At 32.8% G+C, this 15,740-nt stretch overlaps 1 protein-coding gene across 4 annotated transcripts; it reads right to left on the reverse strand.

The window, feature by feature from the left end:
* Positions 1-10,843: 10,843 nt before the first annotated feature.
* On the reverse strand, positions 10,844-15,430 carry LOC124944457. 4 transcript variants are annotated; one of them, XM_047484713.1, is made up of 11 exons: positions 15,279-15,430; positions 15,027-15,112; positions 14,866-14,950; positions 14,649-14,784; positions 14,350-14,428; positions 14,200-14,251; positions 13,149-13,292; positions 12,937-13,056; positions 11,452-12,681; positions 11,362-11,403; positions 10,844-11,160 (listed from the first exon to the last, which is right to left on the reverse strand). In XM_047484713.1, exons 1-11 carry the CDS (start codon positions 15,330-15,332, stop codon positions 11,095-11,097), a joined length of 2,094 nt encoding a protein of 697 aa, XP_047340669.1. In that variant the 5' UTR covers positions 15,333-15,430; the 3' UTR covers positions 10,844-11,094. The 4 variants fall into 4 exon arrangements, with proteins under 4 accessions (XP_047340669.1, XP_047340667.1, XP_047340668.1 ...); XM_047484711.1 differs by having other exon boundaries at positions 10,844-11,403; XM_047484712.1 differs by having other exon boundaries at positions 11,362-12,681.
* Positions 15,431-15,740: the final 310 nt, after the last annotated feature.

Consider the following 15,740-nt stretch of genomic DNA (forward strand, 5'->3'; position numbering starts at 1 on the left):
GTAAATGTTCAATCCGAATTAACAGTTGTCTAACAATCTCAACTAAAATCAAGATTTCATTAAAAAAACTAAATTAAATTTCTTTTATTTTTAATATAAATTATATTTTAGATTATAATTCAAATTATAGGATACCTTTTTATTTTATTTGATATCAAAATAGTTTTTTAATTGTATTTTTAATTATTATTAACCTTTTTTATTAACAAATTCATTAATCAAAGTAATAAAATAAGATTTATGAAATCAAATTTAATTTATTTTCAGTAAAAAAAAGTTTTCATAATATTATATTAGGCACTATGAATTGAAGAGTTCTATGTTATTTATGGAACAGTGGTAAGTTACTTAAAGATTGAACCAGTCTCAAGTTTAAGAGAGGGGTAAAACAAGATTGAAAATAAAAATAAAAAAAATTTTAAAAAAACATTAATTCTAAAATTAATGAATGATTTAGTCAAACTTAATCTACAAATGGGACAAATTAATTACTGAGTAAAAAATTTAAAATATAATTAATAGAACAAGCATAATCATAAATAAAATAGAAATAATAAAACAATTTTTATTTTTATTTTTGTTAAACACTAAAAATTTACGTACCCAATTTATAAAATTAAAATAATTATTTTAATTTATTTTTGAATAAATAAAATTAAAATAATTAATCTAAAACTAAAACCTAATTAAAATAACTAATTAGATTAATTATTGTGATAATTAACATTTAATTAATTAAGGAAAGTTGCCAAAATAAGAAAATAAAATTATTTTGTATAAATGTTGTACTTATTTTATCATAAAATAATTTTTAAAAAATTAAGAAAATAAAATAAATAATTTAGGATAAAATGTGGTACTCATTTAATCCAAAAAAATATTTATTAAACTCAAAAATACACACAATTTGACAAAATATTTGTTATATTTATATTAATATTTTGTGTATTTAAAACATCAAAATTAAAGTCAAAAGGATGAAAAAAATTAATTTCAAACAAATCCTGAAGGTTTTAAAATAAAAATAAAATTGTAATCGGGTGTATAGTCGAAACTCAAAAAGAAAGCTACAGTCGAAACCACATTCGTTGGATGGGCACTGGAATCTCATCCAACGCCCCAGACGCGCTCGCATAGCCGGTTGTAATCGAATGAATGCGCGTCCGAGCTTCACCATATCGGCTAACGTCCGTTAGCTGAAGCACAAACAAAGCTCCCGATCGCTGATGGAATCAAACGGAACACAGACGGAATGCTCCGCATTTGCGTTTTCCCTCGAAATGACGTCGTTTTGTGCCTGGTTCGTCTTCCTCACAGGAAGGATAAGGACGAAAGTCATCTTTGATTTTTCAAAGATGAAATCCGCCTACAGTCCACCATTTCGACTAATTCAAAAGGTGAAATAATTACCCAACCACAGTGATCATTTCTCCTATCACCATAGACCTAATTAAGGCCTACTCCGACAACTGGCCCGAAGAACAACCAAAATAACATAAATGTATTTAGGTTAATTCAAACCACTTGAAGCTTTCACCAACTTAAGAAGGCTATAAATAACCTCCCTGAACAAATCTGAAGCCAAGAGATTCACTCTCCAGCCTCAAATCAAAATAAATCCGAAATTCGTCATTAAAGTTTCAAGCTTTCAAATTTTTTCGAAATTTTTGCATAAAGCTATAAAACTTGGATCCAAGCATCTCAAAAGCTTCCCTAAGGTCTAAGGATTGTTCTCCAATCCTTGGTATGCTTCCAATCATCATTTAATTTATACTTAAAGTTTGAAATTGAAATTTTATATTTTTGTTTTCATAAGTTTATATATTGTCTGGTTGTTGGATTTTATGATTGAAATTAAGCATAAAATTATTTCCAAGCTTTCTGTTTAGATTAGAATCAATCAATTAACCTTAAACAGAAAAAACTCAAATTTGAATTTTGAAAATCCAAAAATCAGGTTTGATATTCTTGGCTAATCCTCAAGAACAACTGCCCAAAAAGCATCACAACGTGTTACTAATGACTTTGAGAAACTATTTAGATCATGCTTGATCAAAATCAAAATTTTCAAAATAATTGAAAATTTTTAGTTATTGAATTGGTCTAAACGAACAACCAGTGTTCTTGTTTTAGTACCAAATAAGTATATGAAGTATAAGAAAGTTATTGGTGAGCTCCTTACACTTCAAAATAACTTTAAAACCAAAAAATTAATTTTTGGCTATAAACTGTTTTGAATAAATTGATCATCATCTAGGTCAATTGATACCTTGAGGTGATGTTCTAAGTGTTCTTGAGAGATTTGTGAAGCTACCAAATCCATTGGATCGGAGAATTGTAAAACCTGCAATTTTGATGTTCTTGAGGACCAAAAGATCCAACTAAGGATCTTCGGTCCGGACTGAGATGTCTGACCGAGAAATTTAACCTAGGACCGAGTGGTCCGACCGAGGATTTTTATATATGACCGAGAGGTCAGATCTAGGACCGAGGAATTTCGCACCCAACCGAGAACTCATGAACCTAGAACCGCGTGGTCCGACCAAGAATACTAGCACCCAATTGAGAGTTCTAGCCTAGGACTAAGAGTCCTTAGCACCTAGACCGAGGCTTTTCAGCCATGACCGAGAGATCCGACCGAGGATCTTGAGCCCCAATCGAGAGCCTCATGACCTAAGACCGAGGACTCTTAGCCCTCGATTGATAAAACGAACATAGGACCTAGGACATTGGTCCTAATGCTTGTTTGGTTCCCATTTCCAAACTCCAAATTATTTTTGTAATTTTGGGATCTTAATTTATTTTCTAAAAATCCTGAAAAATTAGAAAATGATATTAAAATATTTTTGAGATATTTTCACAAAAATATTTTAAGAAATGCTCGTTTAGAATTTATTTTTAAACCCTAATACCTTTTAAAGTGATGTTATTCAAGTACTTTTCTCCCTAAGTTACCATCAACATGTACTAGTATTTAAATAATTGTTGTTACAATTATTTAAATAATGCACAAACTTTATGCATACTTTGGACAGGAAGAATAATTGGTTAAAATAAAATGTTATACAACTAATTTTCAAAAGCTAAATTTATAAGTAGAGACCGTTTTTAAAACGGGTACAAATGATTAAGTGCGGAAGTAATTTCCCGAGTATCACCAAACAACGAACTAAAAAAAATTCTAGTTGATACGTTTGTATAAGAAATAATTTTTTAAATTAATTATTTTTAATTAACTTAAACAATGGATTTTAAAATATCAAATTATATTTTGATTACTACAAATCTCCGGATTAGTTAAATTTGAATAAAATTTAATTATTTTATAATTAATTTCAAAAGCGGTTAGGAATTATTAGAAATCTTTTAAAATAATATTTTATTTTAAAAAGATCCTTGACACGTAAACCAAGGTTGAAATTCACGAACCTCGAATTTTCTGTGAAAATCGAAAAGGAGTTTTTCTAAGGGTTATAACTTTCAGAAAATAGGAACGAAGTCACTTTCATTCATTATGGTTACTATAGTGTTCATACTGATGTATATAAATCAAAATGTACGTGTAACTTCGATCGTAGGGGTCAATTTCTACTCGTATAGCTTAATTATAATTTTGTAAAGCTTCCGCGTAATTTTCTTCGGATTGAGCCGATATATAGGCCTAGGGGTGTTCATCGGTTCGGTTTTTCGGGTTATTCGAGTTTCTTAGTTTGGTTTATTTGAATTATTTTTTTTAGATAATACGAAAACCAAACCGAATTCAAAAAAATTCTAATAAACCGAACTGAATTCGAATTTAATATTCGGTTTGAATTTCGAATAATTCGAATTCAAACCAAATTCGATTATCTTTTTTACTTTTTTTTGTTAAATCTTTAATTCAGATTATTTTAATTCAAAACAAAATTTGAATTATGATGTTGAACGAAGATAGACCTTGAATTTAAAATAGGTGTTAAACGACACAAAGATATATCAAGATTTAATAGTTTTCACATATAAGAAGCTAAGACTTAACGAGATTAAATAGATCAAACTCAAAGATGTAGTTGAAGCCTGAAGACTCTTTCATTGAGAATGGAGAACAAATGTAGTTGAAGCCTGAAGGCTCTTTCATATGAGAATGGAGATGACGGCTAATGATTAGGTTAATTTCATATGAGAATATCATATGAGAATAGAGATGAAAGAGAGAGGTGACGGCTTCATCAAATTACTTTAAGAGAATGAAGATAGGGAGGCTAAAGAGATTATTTGATTAGGTTAGAGATTATTTGATTAGGTTAGAGAATAAAAAGGGATTAAGTTTAGAATATATATGAGGTGGGCGTCTAAGAAATTAGGTTTAAAGAAAAAAGATGAGGTAGGCATCGGCCTATTGAGAAATTAGTGTTAGAGAATAAAAATGAGGTAAGTGGCGGCTAAGAAATTAGGTTTAGAGAATGAATGAGAAAATTATTATATATAATAAATGATATAATATATAATAAATTAAATAAATTATTATATATAATAAATAATTATATATTATATATAATAAATTATATATTATAAATAATAAAATAAATAATAAAAAATGAATTCGGTTTTCGGTTTGGTTTTTGAGTTGAAACCCCAATTCGAAAACTAATTCGAAAACCGTATTTGAATTCGAATTGGTTTGAAATTCGATTCGAAAATCGAAAATGAAATTCGAATTCGGTCGAATATTCGATTCAGACCAAATATTGAACACCCATATATAAGCATGTAATCCTCGGGAATTAAGTTCCCCTTTCGAGACGTCCCGTAGCTTAGCATGTGTCGAGTGATACGTGGTAATACGGGGGAAATTTAGGGGTGGCTTGAGGTTCGATGTGTTTCAACATTGGTTTGCGTGCCAAGTCAAAATATTTGTTTGGGAAATATTTCAAAAATATTTAAATTCATTTTCTAACCTTTCGGGATTATTTGAAAATGGATTGGGATTCTAAAATTACAAAAATAATTTTGAATTTTAAAAAGTACCAAACAGGCCTTGGGACCTAAGTCCTAGGGCTTGGGTCGTTTTTTATTGATCTGGGCTCGAACGGGCTCGGTTTGGACCGAGATGGTCTGGATCAGGGATCAGGACACTCAGTCAAAGGAACAGAGGGTTTGGTCATGGGGTCTAAGAGGCTCAATCTTGAGTTCAAGTTGTTCGGATTCCTCGTCAGACTTCTCGGTCCTAGGTTAGAATTATCGGTCGGATTCCTTGGTCCTTTCTCAATAAAACCGATCATAGATCTTAGTCATAACTAAAGAACATTGGTCAATGATCTCACTTAGGACCGAGTGTTCTCGGTCCCGGTCCTACAGTACTCGGTCGTCGAAGACCGAGTGTTCTTCATTTGGTATGAAGAATTGCAGGTTTTATATCTTTTGATACAGATCATGAAATTATTATATGTAAGTTGCAAACAACTCATATGAATATAAAGATCATAATCCCTAACCCTACACGATCAATCGAACTCAATAATAATTGATTTTTCAAAATGGTTTAGGGAAAATTTTGGAAACTTTTTATTTAGGTCATCTAATGATTTAATTCTTGTTCCAAGAGCTTTGAAACGATGTTTATAGTCAAACACAACAAAAAAAAAGAACATCAATCAAGCTCCGTAACAACTTTTGAAACTAAAATTCAAATCATCAATCATTTTTTTCAAAATTTTAGTTGGATCAAACATGATTCAGATGTTGATTTTATGATTTGAAAATCATCCTAACATGTTACAAACATGTTTAACAACTATTTGAATCAACACTTAAGCTTAAAAGCTCAAGAACACAAAATTCAAATTTTCTAGATTTTCAAATTAAATTTGGGTTTTTTCGATTTAGGTTGAATTGATGAAATATCTTTCGACCGAAAGCTTAGAAATCATTTAGGGAATGATTTCAAACAAAAAACACAAAATTGAACTTTAAATATGATCACCGATCAAAATTGAAAAATTCCAATTTCAAATCATAATTTGAATTACAACGAGTCTGGAAACTTACAATTAATTGAAGATCACTCCAATGTTGTGTAGGAAGTTTTCCCAAGCTCGGATTGAAGCCTAGATCTCTGGAACAAATTTCTACAAAAATCAGTTCGTCCGAGTTCTTCAAGATCTTCAATCAAGCTATAGTTTGTGATGTTTGTTTGATGAATTGGAAGAACACTACCTAAAGACTATTTATACCCGAGCTAGGTCGATTATTAAAGTCGAATTCAACTTCAATTTGACTACTAAATTTCTTCTTTCTCGTTTCTCTTTTGTCCTTAGAAACCTAGGTTAGAGTAGGATTTGACTATTCATCCTATAGAAAATGATAGTGAGGTAGAGACGTGCACGTTGGTGAAAGAATGGAGGGATAAGGTTGAATAATGAAGGAGATAAATCTTCTGGAAGATCGTCGACGTTGAGCGTGGCCTCTAAAGTTCGCGAAGAAGAAGAAGAAGAAGAACAAAACGACGTTGTTTTGTTTAAACAAAACGCGTTGTTGCGTTCTGTTGGCACTAGAGCATCTGGGCTAACGGGGTTAACGTCCCCGTTAGTTTATTGGGTGTGGACCTGGGCGCGCACGTGCTTGATTACATCCGGTTGCGTGGCGGTTGATGAGCGCTGGATAAAAATCCAGCGCTAATTCGATTGCTAGAATACCTATTGCAATATTTAAACATAATTTCTGCCACATAGGATTATTAGATTTTATTTTTAATATAAGGGTTATTTGAAATCGAATTTTTAACCTTTCTTGCATTTTAAAATTCCTATTGCAATAAAAATTATGTTCATTTATTTTATTTTTTGGTATTTATTTAATTGTTGTAACCCATAATTTATGTTTAAAATCACAATTAAATAATTTCAACCCTTTTTTGGGTTTAATTTGGGTAAAATAAAATACAATATTTTAACCTCAAATTAATTTTAGATTTTTTATTAATTTTTCTAATTAGGGTTTAATTATCACAATAATTAACCCTAATTTGATTTTCAATCTCTTTGTAGGTTATTTTGAATTTAAAAATTCAAATATTATTATAAAATAATATTATTATTATAAATTGGGGTATGTCAAATTTTAATGTTTATAGGGCCCTTTCCACATAAAAAGGAAATCTTTTATTACAATAGATAGAGAAGTGACGTGGATTATTAAGGAATCGAAGTCGATTTGTTTTGTGAAAAGAATATATCAATGTCCCTTGCTTCTCTCAGGGTACAATTATCTTTTCGTCGAGCTCTCTTTTACTTCGGTCCATAGAAACAAGACTGATGTCAATCGTTCATCACGACTAATCACCGCTCAATGGGCTCCCCATTTTCTGCATGCTATAACTATTTGTTTCTCTCGACGATGGGAGTGGGAGATTACCGATAATCCATGTGTTTTGTGAACCATATTAAACTTTAAGGCATTTACAAAAAAAAACTTATGCCATTACTTCACGGTGTAGGATTAAATGATCATGTCCATAATTTGAGTCAAATTGACCTTCTCTCTTATCTTAGGGTTCATTCCCTCCTTCGTGACTTTCTAAACCCGTTTAAGTGACGTGGATAATGAGAATGTTGGAAAAAAGTAAAAACAAAGTAAATAAAAGAGTTAATTAAGTGATAAGTAATTAACTTAGAAATAAACAAAAGCTTTGAAAGATTAAACAACGGAATTCTGATGATGTTTAGAACAGAATTTTGATGATGTTTAATTGTGAATAAAGTTAATTTGTCTATTTTGTTTTGTGCAGGTGCATTAGACTATACTAACTTAGACATGGTCTAAGCAGGCTAATTAGACGAAGTTAGGCGTTTTAGTCTAACTCCATTAGACGTGGTAGTCTAATAGGATGCGAAGTTAGACGTTGTAGTCTAACTCCATTAGACATGGTAGTCTAATAGGATGCGAAGTTAGACGTTGTAGTCGAAATCCATTAGATGTGGTAGTCTAATGGGATGCGAAGTTAGACGTTGTAGTCTAACTCCATTAGACGTGGTAGTCTAATGGGATGCAAAGTTAGACGTTGTAGTCTAACTCCATTAGACTTGGTGGTCTAATAAAATTCGTAGTTAGACGAGGACGTCTAACTCCATTAGATTTGGTGGTCTAATGGGATACGTAGTTAGACGATGCCGTATAACTCAATTAGACTTGGCCTAATGGGACGCGTAGTTAGACGAGGACGTCTAACTCCATTAGACTTGGTGGTCTAATGGGATACATAGTTAGACGAGGACGTCTAACTCCATTAGACTTAGTCTAATGGAACGCGCAGTTAGACGTGGACGTCTAACTCCCTTAGACTTGGTCTAATGGAGCACGTCTAATGTCTTGCTTCAGCAGCCGTTTGAAGTTAGCATACGTTTAACCACAATCAATTAGTTTTCTTCTACTCCTGCTCCACTCACTTTTGTGCAGTCTGACAAGCCAACTAATTGTATCAAATGAACGAACGCCACATGCGCAAATGTCCTTCCAACGGTTTGTCCAGTACAAAACAATTTCAGAAGGATATTCGGCGCACTACCAGTTCGGTACGGCCACGATCCATTTGCTCAGAGTCTGTAGATTTCTGATATTATGGGAGGCCTTCCAATGGATGTTTGTCACGTGTCCATGTAGAAGATTCGACCGTTGGTGTCCTTCTACTACAAATAGATGCTCAAGGACAACGGATGAATTACTTGTCAACTTTTTACTTGCTACCGGTTACCAATCTTACTTGCTTACACTCTTGCTCTTACTGATTTCTTACATTCTTCAAGTTCAAGAGAGAAAGAATCAAATTACTGTCTAACTGTGAGAATATTGTAAGTTAAACAAAGGTTATTCTGTTCAATAGAGAGTTAACTAGTTCAGTAAACTGTATTTGCTTCAAATTATTTAGTGGATATCCTTCCGGTTGTGGAAGAATGGGTGACGTAGAAGGGTTTGCTCTGAACATCCATAAACAACTTCATGTATTCTTTACTTTCTGTCATTCATCTTTCATCGGTTCAAAGTTTCAAATCCGATGAACACTTCCGCACTTGAAACTGTTTCAAGAGTTCGAAGGATTTGTGAAAAATAGAAACAAATATTAATCCCTCACGGGATTAGTATCGAATCGTTTATCATAAGTTGTTATCAATAGTCATACATTAGTCTCTATTGTTAGCATCGATTCTATCAGAGAAGTTGACTTTAAAACAACAACGATTAATTACTATTGCAATAAAACAAACTCGTGTTTTATCTTCATTCATATTATTCAAGAAATTAACTGTTGATTTGAAAGGACTAGCGATGCAGCCTTTTAGGATCAAAACAAAGGGAAGAAAGACTCTAACGTAATGAACTGAAAACGATCTCGAGCTTACGGTCGGTTACAGAAGGAATGTCAAATTCGCATTGAAAAAGGTTGTTATATAAAAATAATGAAGATATAATTTTTTTCGTCAAATCAAATCTCATTTATATTTAACTTGCTTTCTTAGTTACAATGAAGGTCTCTCTCTGTCCAACCGATCACGGCAATCAAGAATTTTTTATTTTTTTGGTTTGACCTGCCCTACTCATCTACCTTCTTGAAAGTCCATATTTGTCTCAGTAGATTCTTTCAATGATATATTTATATATATTTAATTTTTTAATTGTAAAATTTTTGAACATAAAAAGAATGGCTTATAAAAAACCAATTGACAAAACCAGGTGGTTGAGACATATAAACATCCTCTTGAAGGGAGCCATGGAAAAAGGCATTACTGACATTTGTCTAATAGGCCATCCACGAGAGAATAGTTGAAAACAAATATATCTGGTTATCCTTATAACTGGTAGAAAACAAATATGTCGTGATATTCTTATAACCGATCTAGGGATGTCAATGGGTACTTGTATATTCGATACCCGTGAGTATTTGATGGTCGGATTCAGAGTCAGGGATGGGGATTACGCGAAACTCGATACCCAAATATATTAATATTCAAAAAATAATATATATATATATATATATATATATATTAATGTTTAAAATGACTTTTCAAATTTCATGTAACGACAATTATTACAAATTTATAATAAATAAATTTATTTATTTTAACTATATTTGCTAACACCATATTTAATTTCTCTCGTGACTCTTAATATTCACTTTCTTTAATAATAAACTATTTTTCTCTCTGTCACTTTTCACTTTTCTTATTTATTCAACTTTCCTTTATAGTTTTTTTTTTCAATGTCATGTCTTTACTAACAAATTTGTTACATTTTTTAACTTTTACTAGCATAATTATACAACTAAGTAATATTTATTTGTATTTTTAATATTTACTATATTTAGAAAATAATGAATATATATTCACATTTTAATTGGATAATGAGTACTCATCGAGAATCGGTTACCCGATAAATCGAGAATAAAAATACAAACAAAGATACCCGTTGGATTCAGGTCGGATAGTACTCGTTGTCATCCCTAAATCCGCACTCATAGTTAGTTATTTGTCTTTTATTAATATATATCCTTAATATATAAATATTGGTAAATGCAAATCTAATCCATAAAATTAAATGTATTAAAATGTTTACATTTTAAAAAATTAAAAAAACAATGAACTTATTTAAAAATTAGTATTTTATGAAAAATTTCAATTATAATCACATAAAAAAATTCAAAATATTTTAAAAGGAAACAACAATGGAAACAAACAAAAACCTTTATTATGATCAGAATTTAATCTTTAAGTTATATTTTAAATATTATCTAGTTTAAATCAATATTCATATAATTGATTAAAAGTGAATCATACAGTATTTTATGATTGGTATGATCATTTGTTCTCTACCCAACCACCAATTATAAGCTATTTCATACTAACCATATTATCAACAACAAAAATATCAAACAATTTCAATTCAATTAAACTAACCAACTATTGCATCATACCATATAGGGTACACTTTCAACATCCACCTATTCTAGGACCGCCTTTGGAGCATAACTTTCTAAATTCTCAAACCCGACCACAATGTTCTCTTCATCAGCAGTTGTAATCGTGACAGCCACATCCGGTTGGTTATTTTCCTCCGCACCAAATCTCAGACATCAGCAGTTACTTCGTTCGACAAATCATTTTCTTTCGTATCACTCATCGTGGCCAGGACCCCGTTTGTTATGACTGGAGCAATTTCACTTGTTTCTTCAACAATGTTCTCCTCAGCAGCAGTTGTAACAGGGACAATTACATCCTGTTGGTTATTTTCCTCCACATCAAACATCGAGACATCAGCAGTTACCTTATCCAACAAATCATTTTCTATTGGATCACTCATCGGGTCAGGTGGCACGACCGTATTAGCCAGAACCCCGTTTGTTATGACTGGAGCAATTTCACTTGTTTCTTCAACATGAGAAGAAGGTTCGGCATAACTTTCTAAATTCCCAAACTCTGCCACAATGTTCTCCTCAGCAGCAGTTGTAACAGGGACAATTACATCCTGTTGGTTATTTTCCTCCCCATCAAACATCGAGACATCAGCAGTTACCTTATCTAACAAATCATTTTCTATTGGATCACTCATCGTGCCAGGTGGCACGACCGTATTAGCCAGAACCTCGTTTGTTATGACTGGAACAATTTCACTTGTTTCTTCAACATGAGGAGAAGGTTCAGCACAACTTTCTAAATTCTCAAATTCTACTACAATGTTCTCCTCAGCAGCAGTTGTAACAGGGACACTTACATCCAGTTGGTTATTTTCCTCCACATCAAACATCACTACATCAGCAGTTACCTCATCCGACAAATCATTTTCTATCGGATCACTCATCGTGCCAGGTGGCACAACTGTATTAACCAGAACCCCGTTTGTTATGACTGGATCAATTTCACTTGTTTCTTCAACATGAGAAGAAGGTTCAGCACAACTTTCTAAATTCTCAAACCCTACCACAATGTTCTCTTCAGCAGCAGTTGTAACAGCGACAGTTACATCAAGTTGGTTATTTTCCTCCGCATCAAACATCGCGACATCAGCAGTTACCTCATCCGACAAATTATTTTCTATCGGATCACTCACCGTGCCAGGTGGCACGACCTTATTAGCCAGAACCCCGTTTGTTATGACTGGAATAATTTCACTTGTTTCTTCAACATGAGAAGAAGGTTCAGCACAACTTTCTAAATTCTCAAACCCTACCACAATGTTCTCCTCAGCAGCTGTTGTAACCGCGATAGTTACATCAGGTTGGTTATTTTCCTCCGCACCAAACATCGCGACATCAGCAGTTACCTCATCTGACAAATCATTTTCTATCGGATCACTCATCGTGCCAGGTGGCACGACCGTATTAGCCAAAACCCCGTTTGTTATGACTGGAGTAATTTCACTTGTTTCTTCAACATGAGAAGAAGGTTCAGCAAATTGCACGGTTACTTCAAGGCCACGACTTTCCACATCAGTCTTATTATGTTGATGATCTGTTCTAACTGTAATGCTCTCGACTCGAGCAATTTTGGTTTCCATTGTTGCAACTGCAAGATTATTACCTCTAGGAGCCCATGTCTGCTCTGTTTTTTTCGCAACTGTCTTTTGCATTGCTTCGGGATTGCTTCTAGCCTGGAGTTGCTGTAGTCTATAGTCAGTTTCAGGTCTTCTGCATATTTTTCTAAGCGGCACAATTTCCTGAACAAAATCAGGACAATCCATTTATAAAAAATAAGGGTAATTTATTTGATGAATTAAGTTATTTGATGATTAAAACGAGGGGATGTGATCGAATGTTCATTTGAAATATCCCAAGATCAAACAAGCTCTTATAGCCTTGTTTGATATAACTTATAGAAGATAAGGATGAGTAGATGTTGATTGGATAGAGAGTTAAACCCACATCAAACAAGGCCTAAGTGACACAACTTTGGCATCTAAAATAACCCATACCTCAGCAAGATTATGATCATAGCGAACAAGAAACCTACAGCGGCAACCTCTAACATCATGATTCCGCCTTTGTGCATTAAGAACATGAGCATCAAAGTAAAGGGCTTGTTCTTTGCCTTCCTGAAAAAAATCCATAAAATAAATGTTCTTTTACAGAGAGAACGATGGTGATCTGATGGCAAAATAAATATTGATTATACAAAAATCTGCACCTGAAAACATAGTACAAGATCTCCTGGAAGAACTGAAACACATTCTGTTGATTCACACGGAAGAGACCGTGGTCTAACATGCTTAACAACATTAACCCACTCAACCTCTTCTTCACCAAAACCATTAAATCTAACTTTAACTTCCTGCAATCACCATTAGAGTGTTATTCAAAGTCTTCAAAACGCTTTTTTAATTTCACATAACTCAACCATACAGAATTTTACAGATAAAGAAATTGTACATGTTCTCGTAGCAATAACATATTTTGGTTCATGCATCTGCTCATATATAAACACTTACTGTTTGGAAACTAAATTTAGTCAAAGTTGTTTCTGTATATGGAAACGGATCCGGATTCAAAAACAGAAAAATAAATTCCAAACAGTCAATAACATCTTCTAGGACCATATAATCTCAATAAAGAATGAGACATTTTCATTGTTACTGTTCCAAACATGAAGATTAGGTTTTCTTGTCTAGGACTAGATTTTGGTACAGTCCATAACGATCAAAGTCGAATCATGAGCCTATTAGTGAAGCAACAAATAGTTTGTGTTGCAGATCTAACTCTAGAAACAAGGATTATAGCCACATTATTAGCAGGTCTGCTTCCAACATTATATATTTCATATCTTTCAACTCTTTTTCAAATTCCATAAATGTTGGTTGATTGTTAGTTCTATGATTCATAGTATTCCTATTTGATCCGCCCATAGGTGCTATATTGATTGACAGCTTACATTATGTAATGCACAAATATTTTTGTTTTGGATCTAGCAAATCATTCTTGCAAGAGATCAAGACCCATAACAGCACCTCTTTCACAGGACTTTATCCAATTCAAGTATTGACCAAAGATTTTTTTTATAAATAATACATTTCATGAACTTAGATCAGTCAAATAAAGATATTTCTCTGCAACGTTTCGGACTCATTTCAATGTTATCCACATGGGAATAACATAAGGATAAAGAAAGAGAGAAAAATCAAAATCGAGCACCTTTCTCATATAGGAATACTAAATACAAAAACTGCTCAAATTCCACTTACCAAATCACCTGTCCCACGTGATTTATGAGATAGAAATTCTGTAACGTCATACCTGATGCACAAGCATTGAAATGTGATTAAATTTGAGAAACAAATCAAAAAAAATTGAAACTATGGGCAATCACAAGCCTGACTAATAGAAATACTGACCAAGCACCATCTTGAGCAGACTTGGCTTCAAACTCCATCGGAGGATTATCCGGCACACTATTTAATAATACTGTTTGATCTGTCCAAGACATAGAGGATCAAACACCAAAATACAACAAAGAAATGTTGCGCCTTCTCCAAAGAAAATATGAAAGGTTTTGTTCAAAAACTGTATATCTATTTATGTACATGCTTCAATAGAAACTTAAGTTTAATGGGCAGTAAGAAGTGATCTTATAGGTGAAGAATGAATAAACTACTAGTAGTAGAAGCAAGGCGCAATCTTACACCTATTCTACCTGTAGGAGGAGGAATCACGGTTGGAGGAAGAACCACAGTTGGAGGAGGATCTTGAGGAATATTTCTCACAGCAGATGGGATTTTGATGCCCTTGGACCTTATAGCAAACCTCCGATTTTGGAACCAATTCCACACCTTCATAAACCACTCTACCAATAAGCTTGTGTTTAATCTAAACAAGTATGACCAAAAGAAAAGAAAAGTGTATTATATTACCTGTTTCATTTGCACCACAATCCTTCCTGGCTTTTCATTCCGTTTCTTTTTTTGCTTAGAATTTACTGACCTTACTGAGGAAGAACTACAAAATAAAAAATTTAAAAATATCAGCATCAAATGACCTAATACCCATTAACTCTCTCAAAGAGATGGTATACCTAAATTTCTCTGCAAGATTAGCGAGAAGTTCATTAGTTGGCATCTGATTATCATGTTCTCGTAGAACAACTTCCATTTCTGCAACCTTTAAAGAGACAACATCATAGATACACACGACAATCAAACAGAATTCAAAACGAAACGAATGTGAAGTCATCAAATCATGAATAATCTTCGAAGAAGCAGATAAACGGAAAACATGATTACGATAATCAAAACAACCACAATTCATATAGAATGAAGAGAAATACCTCGTACGCGTTGAAGCGAAAAGATGGAACTCCATTACTAGGAGGTCTTCCCATCGTTCTTGCTCCAGTTGATTGAATTCAAACTCTTGATACTGAGAATTGAACCTTGTGCAGGACGGGGCAGTGAGAGAGAGAAAGAGCGCCGCGAAGGGGGAAGGGCTTTTCTATATGAGAAGTTAAGAACAGAGAACCGCCCGGTTCGGTTTTCTTTGGAGGGATATTTTTTTGGAGGGATATTTTTTGGTCTATGTTTATTTCAACAGAATTATGAAATTGAAAATTTTATTTTATATTTAAATTAATAAGTATAAAGAAATATTGTAATTGTATTATTATTATTACTAATAAAACCTAACCCTAGACAATAATGTGTCAATTAGGTTTTTGTTGGAATTCTCTATACAAATATTAGTTATTATCTTAGTTAACACATTTTGTTGTTTTTATATAAAAATTTAACAA

This window comes from Impatiens glandulifera, chromosome 7, assembly GCF_907164915.1.
Source record: "Impatiens glandulifera chromosome 7, dImpGla2.1, whole genome shotgun sequence".
In the NCBI taxonomy this organism is placed as follows: domain Eukaryota; kingdom Viridiplantae; phylum Streptophyta; class Magnoliopsida; order Ericales; family Balsaminaceae; genus Impatiens; species Impatiens glandulifera.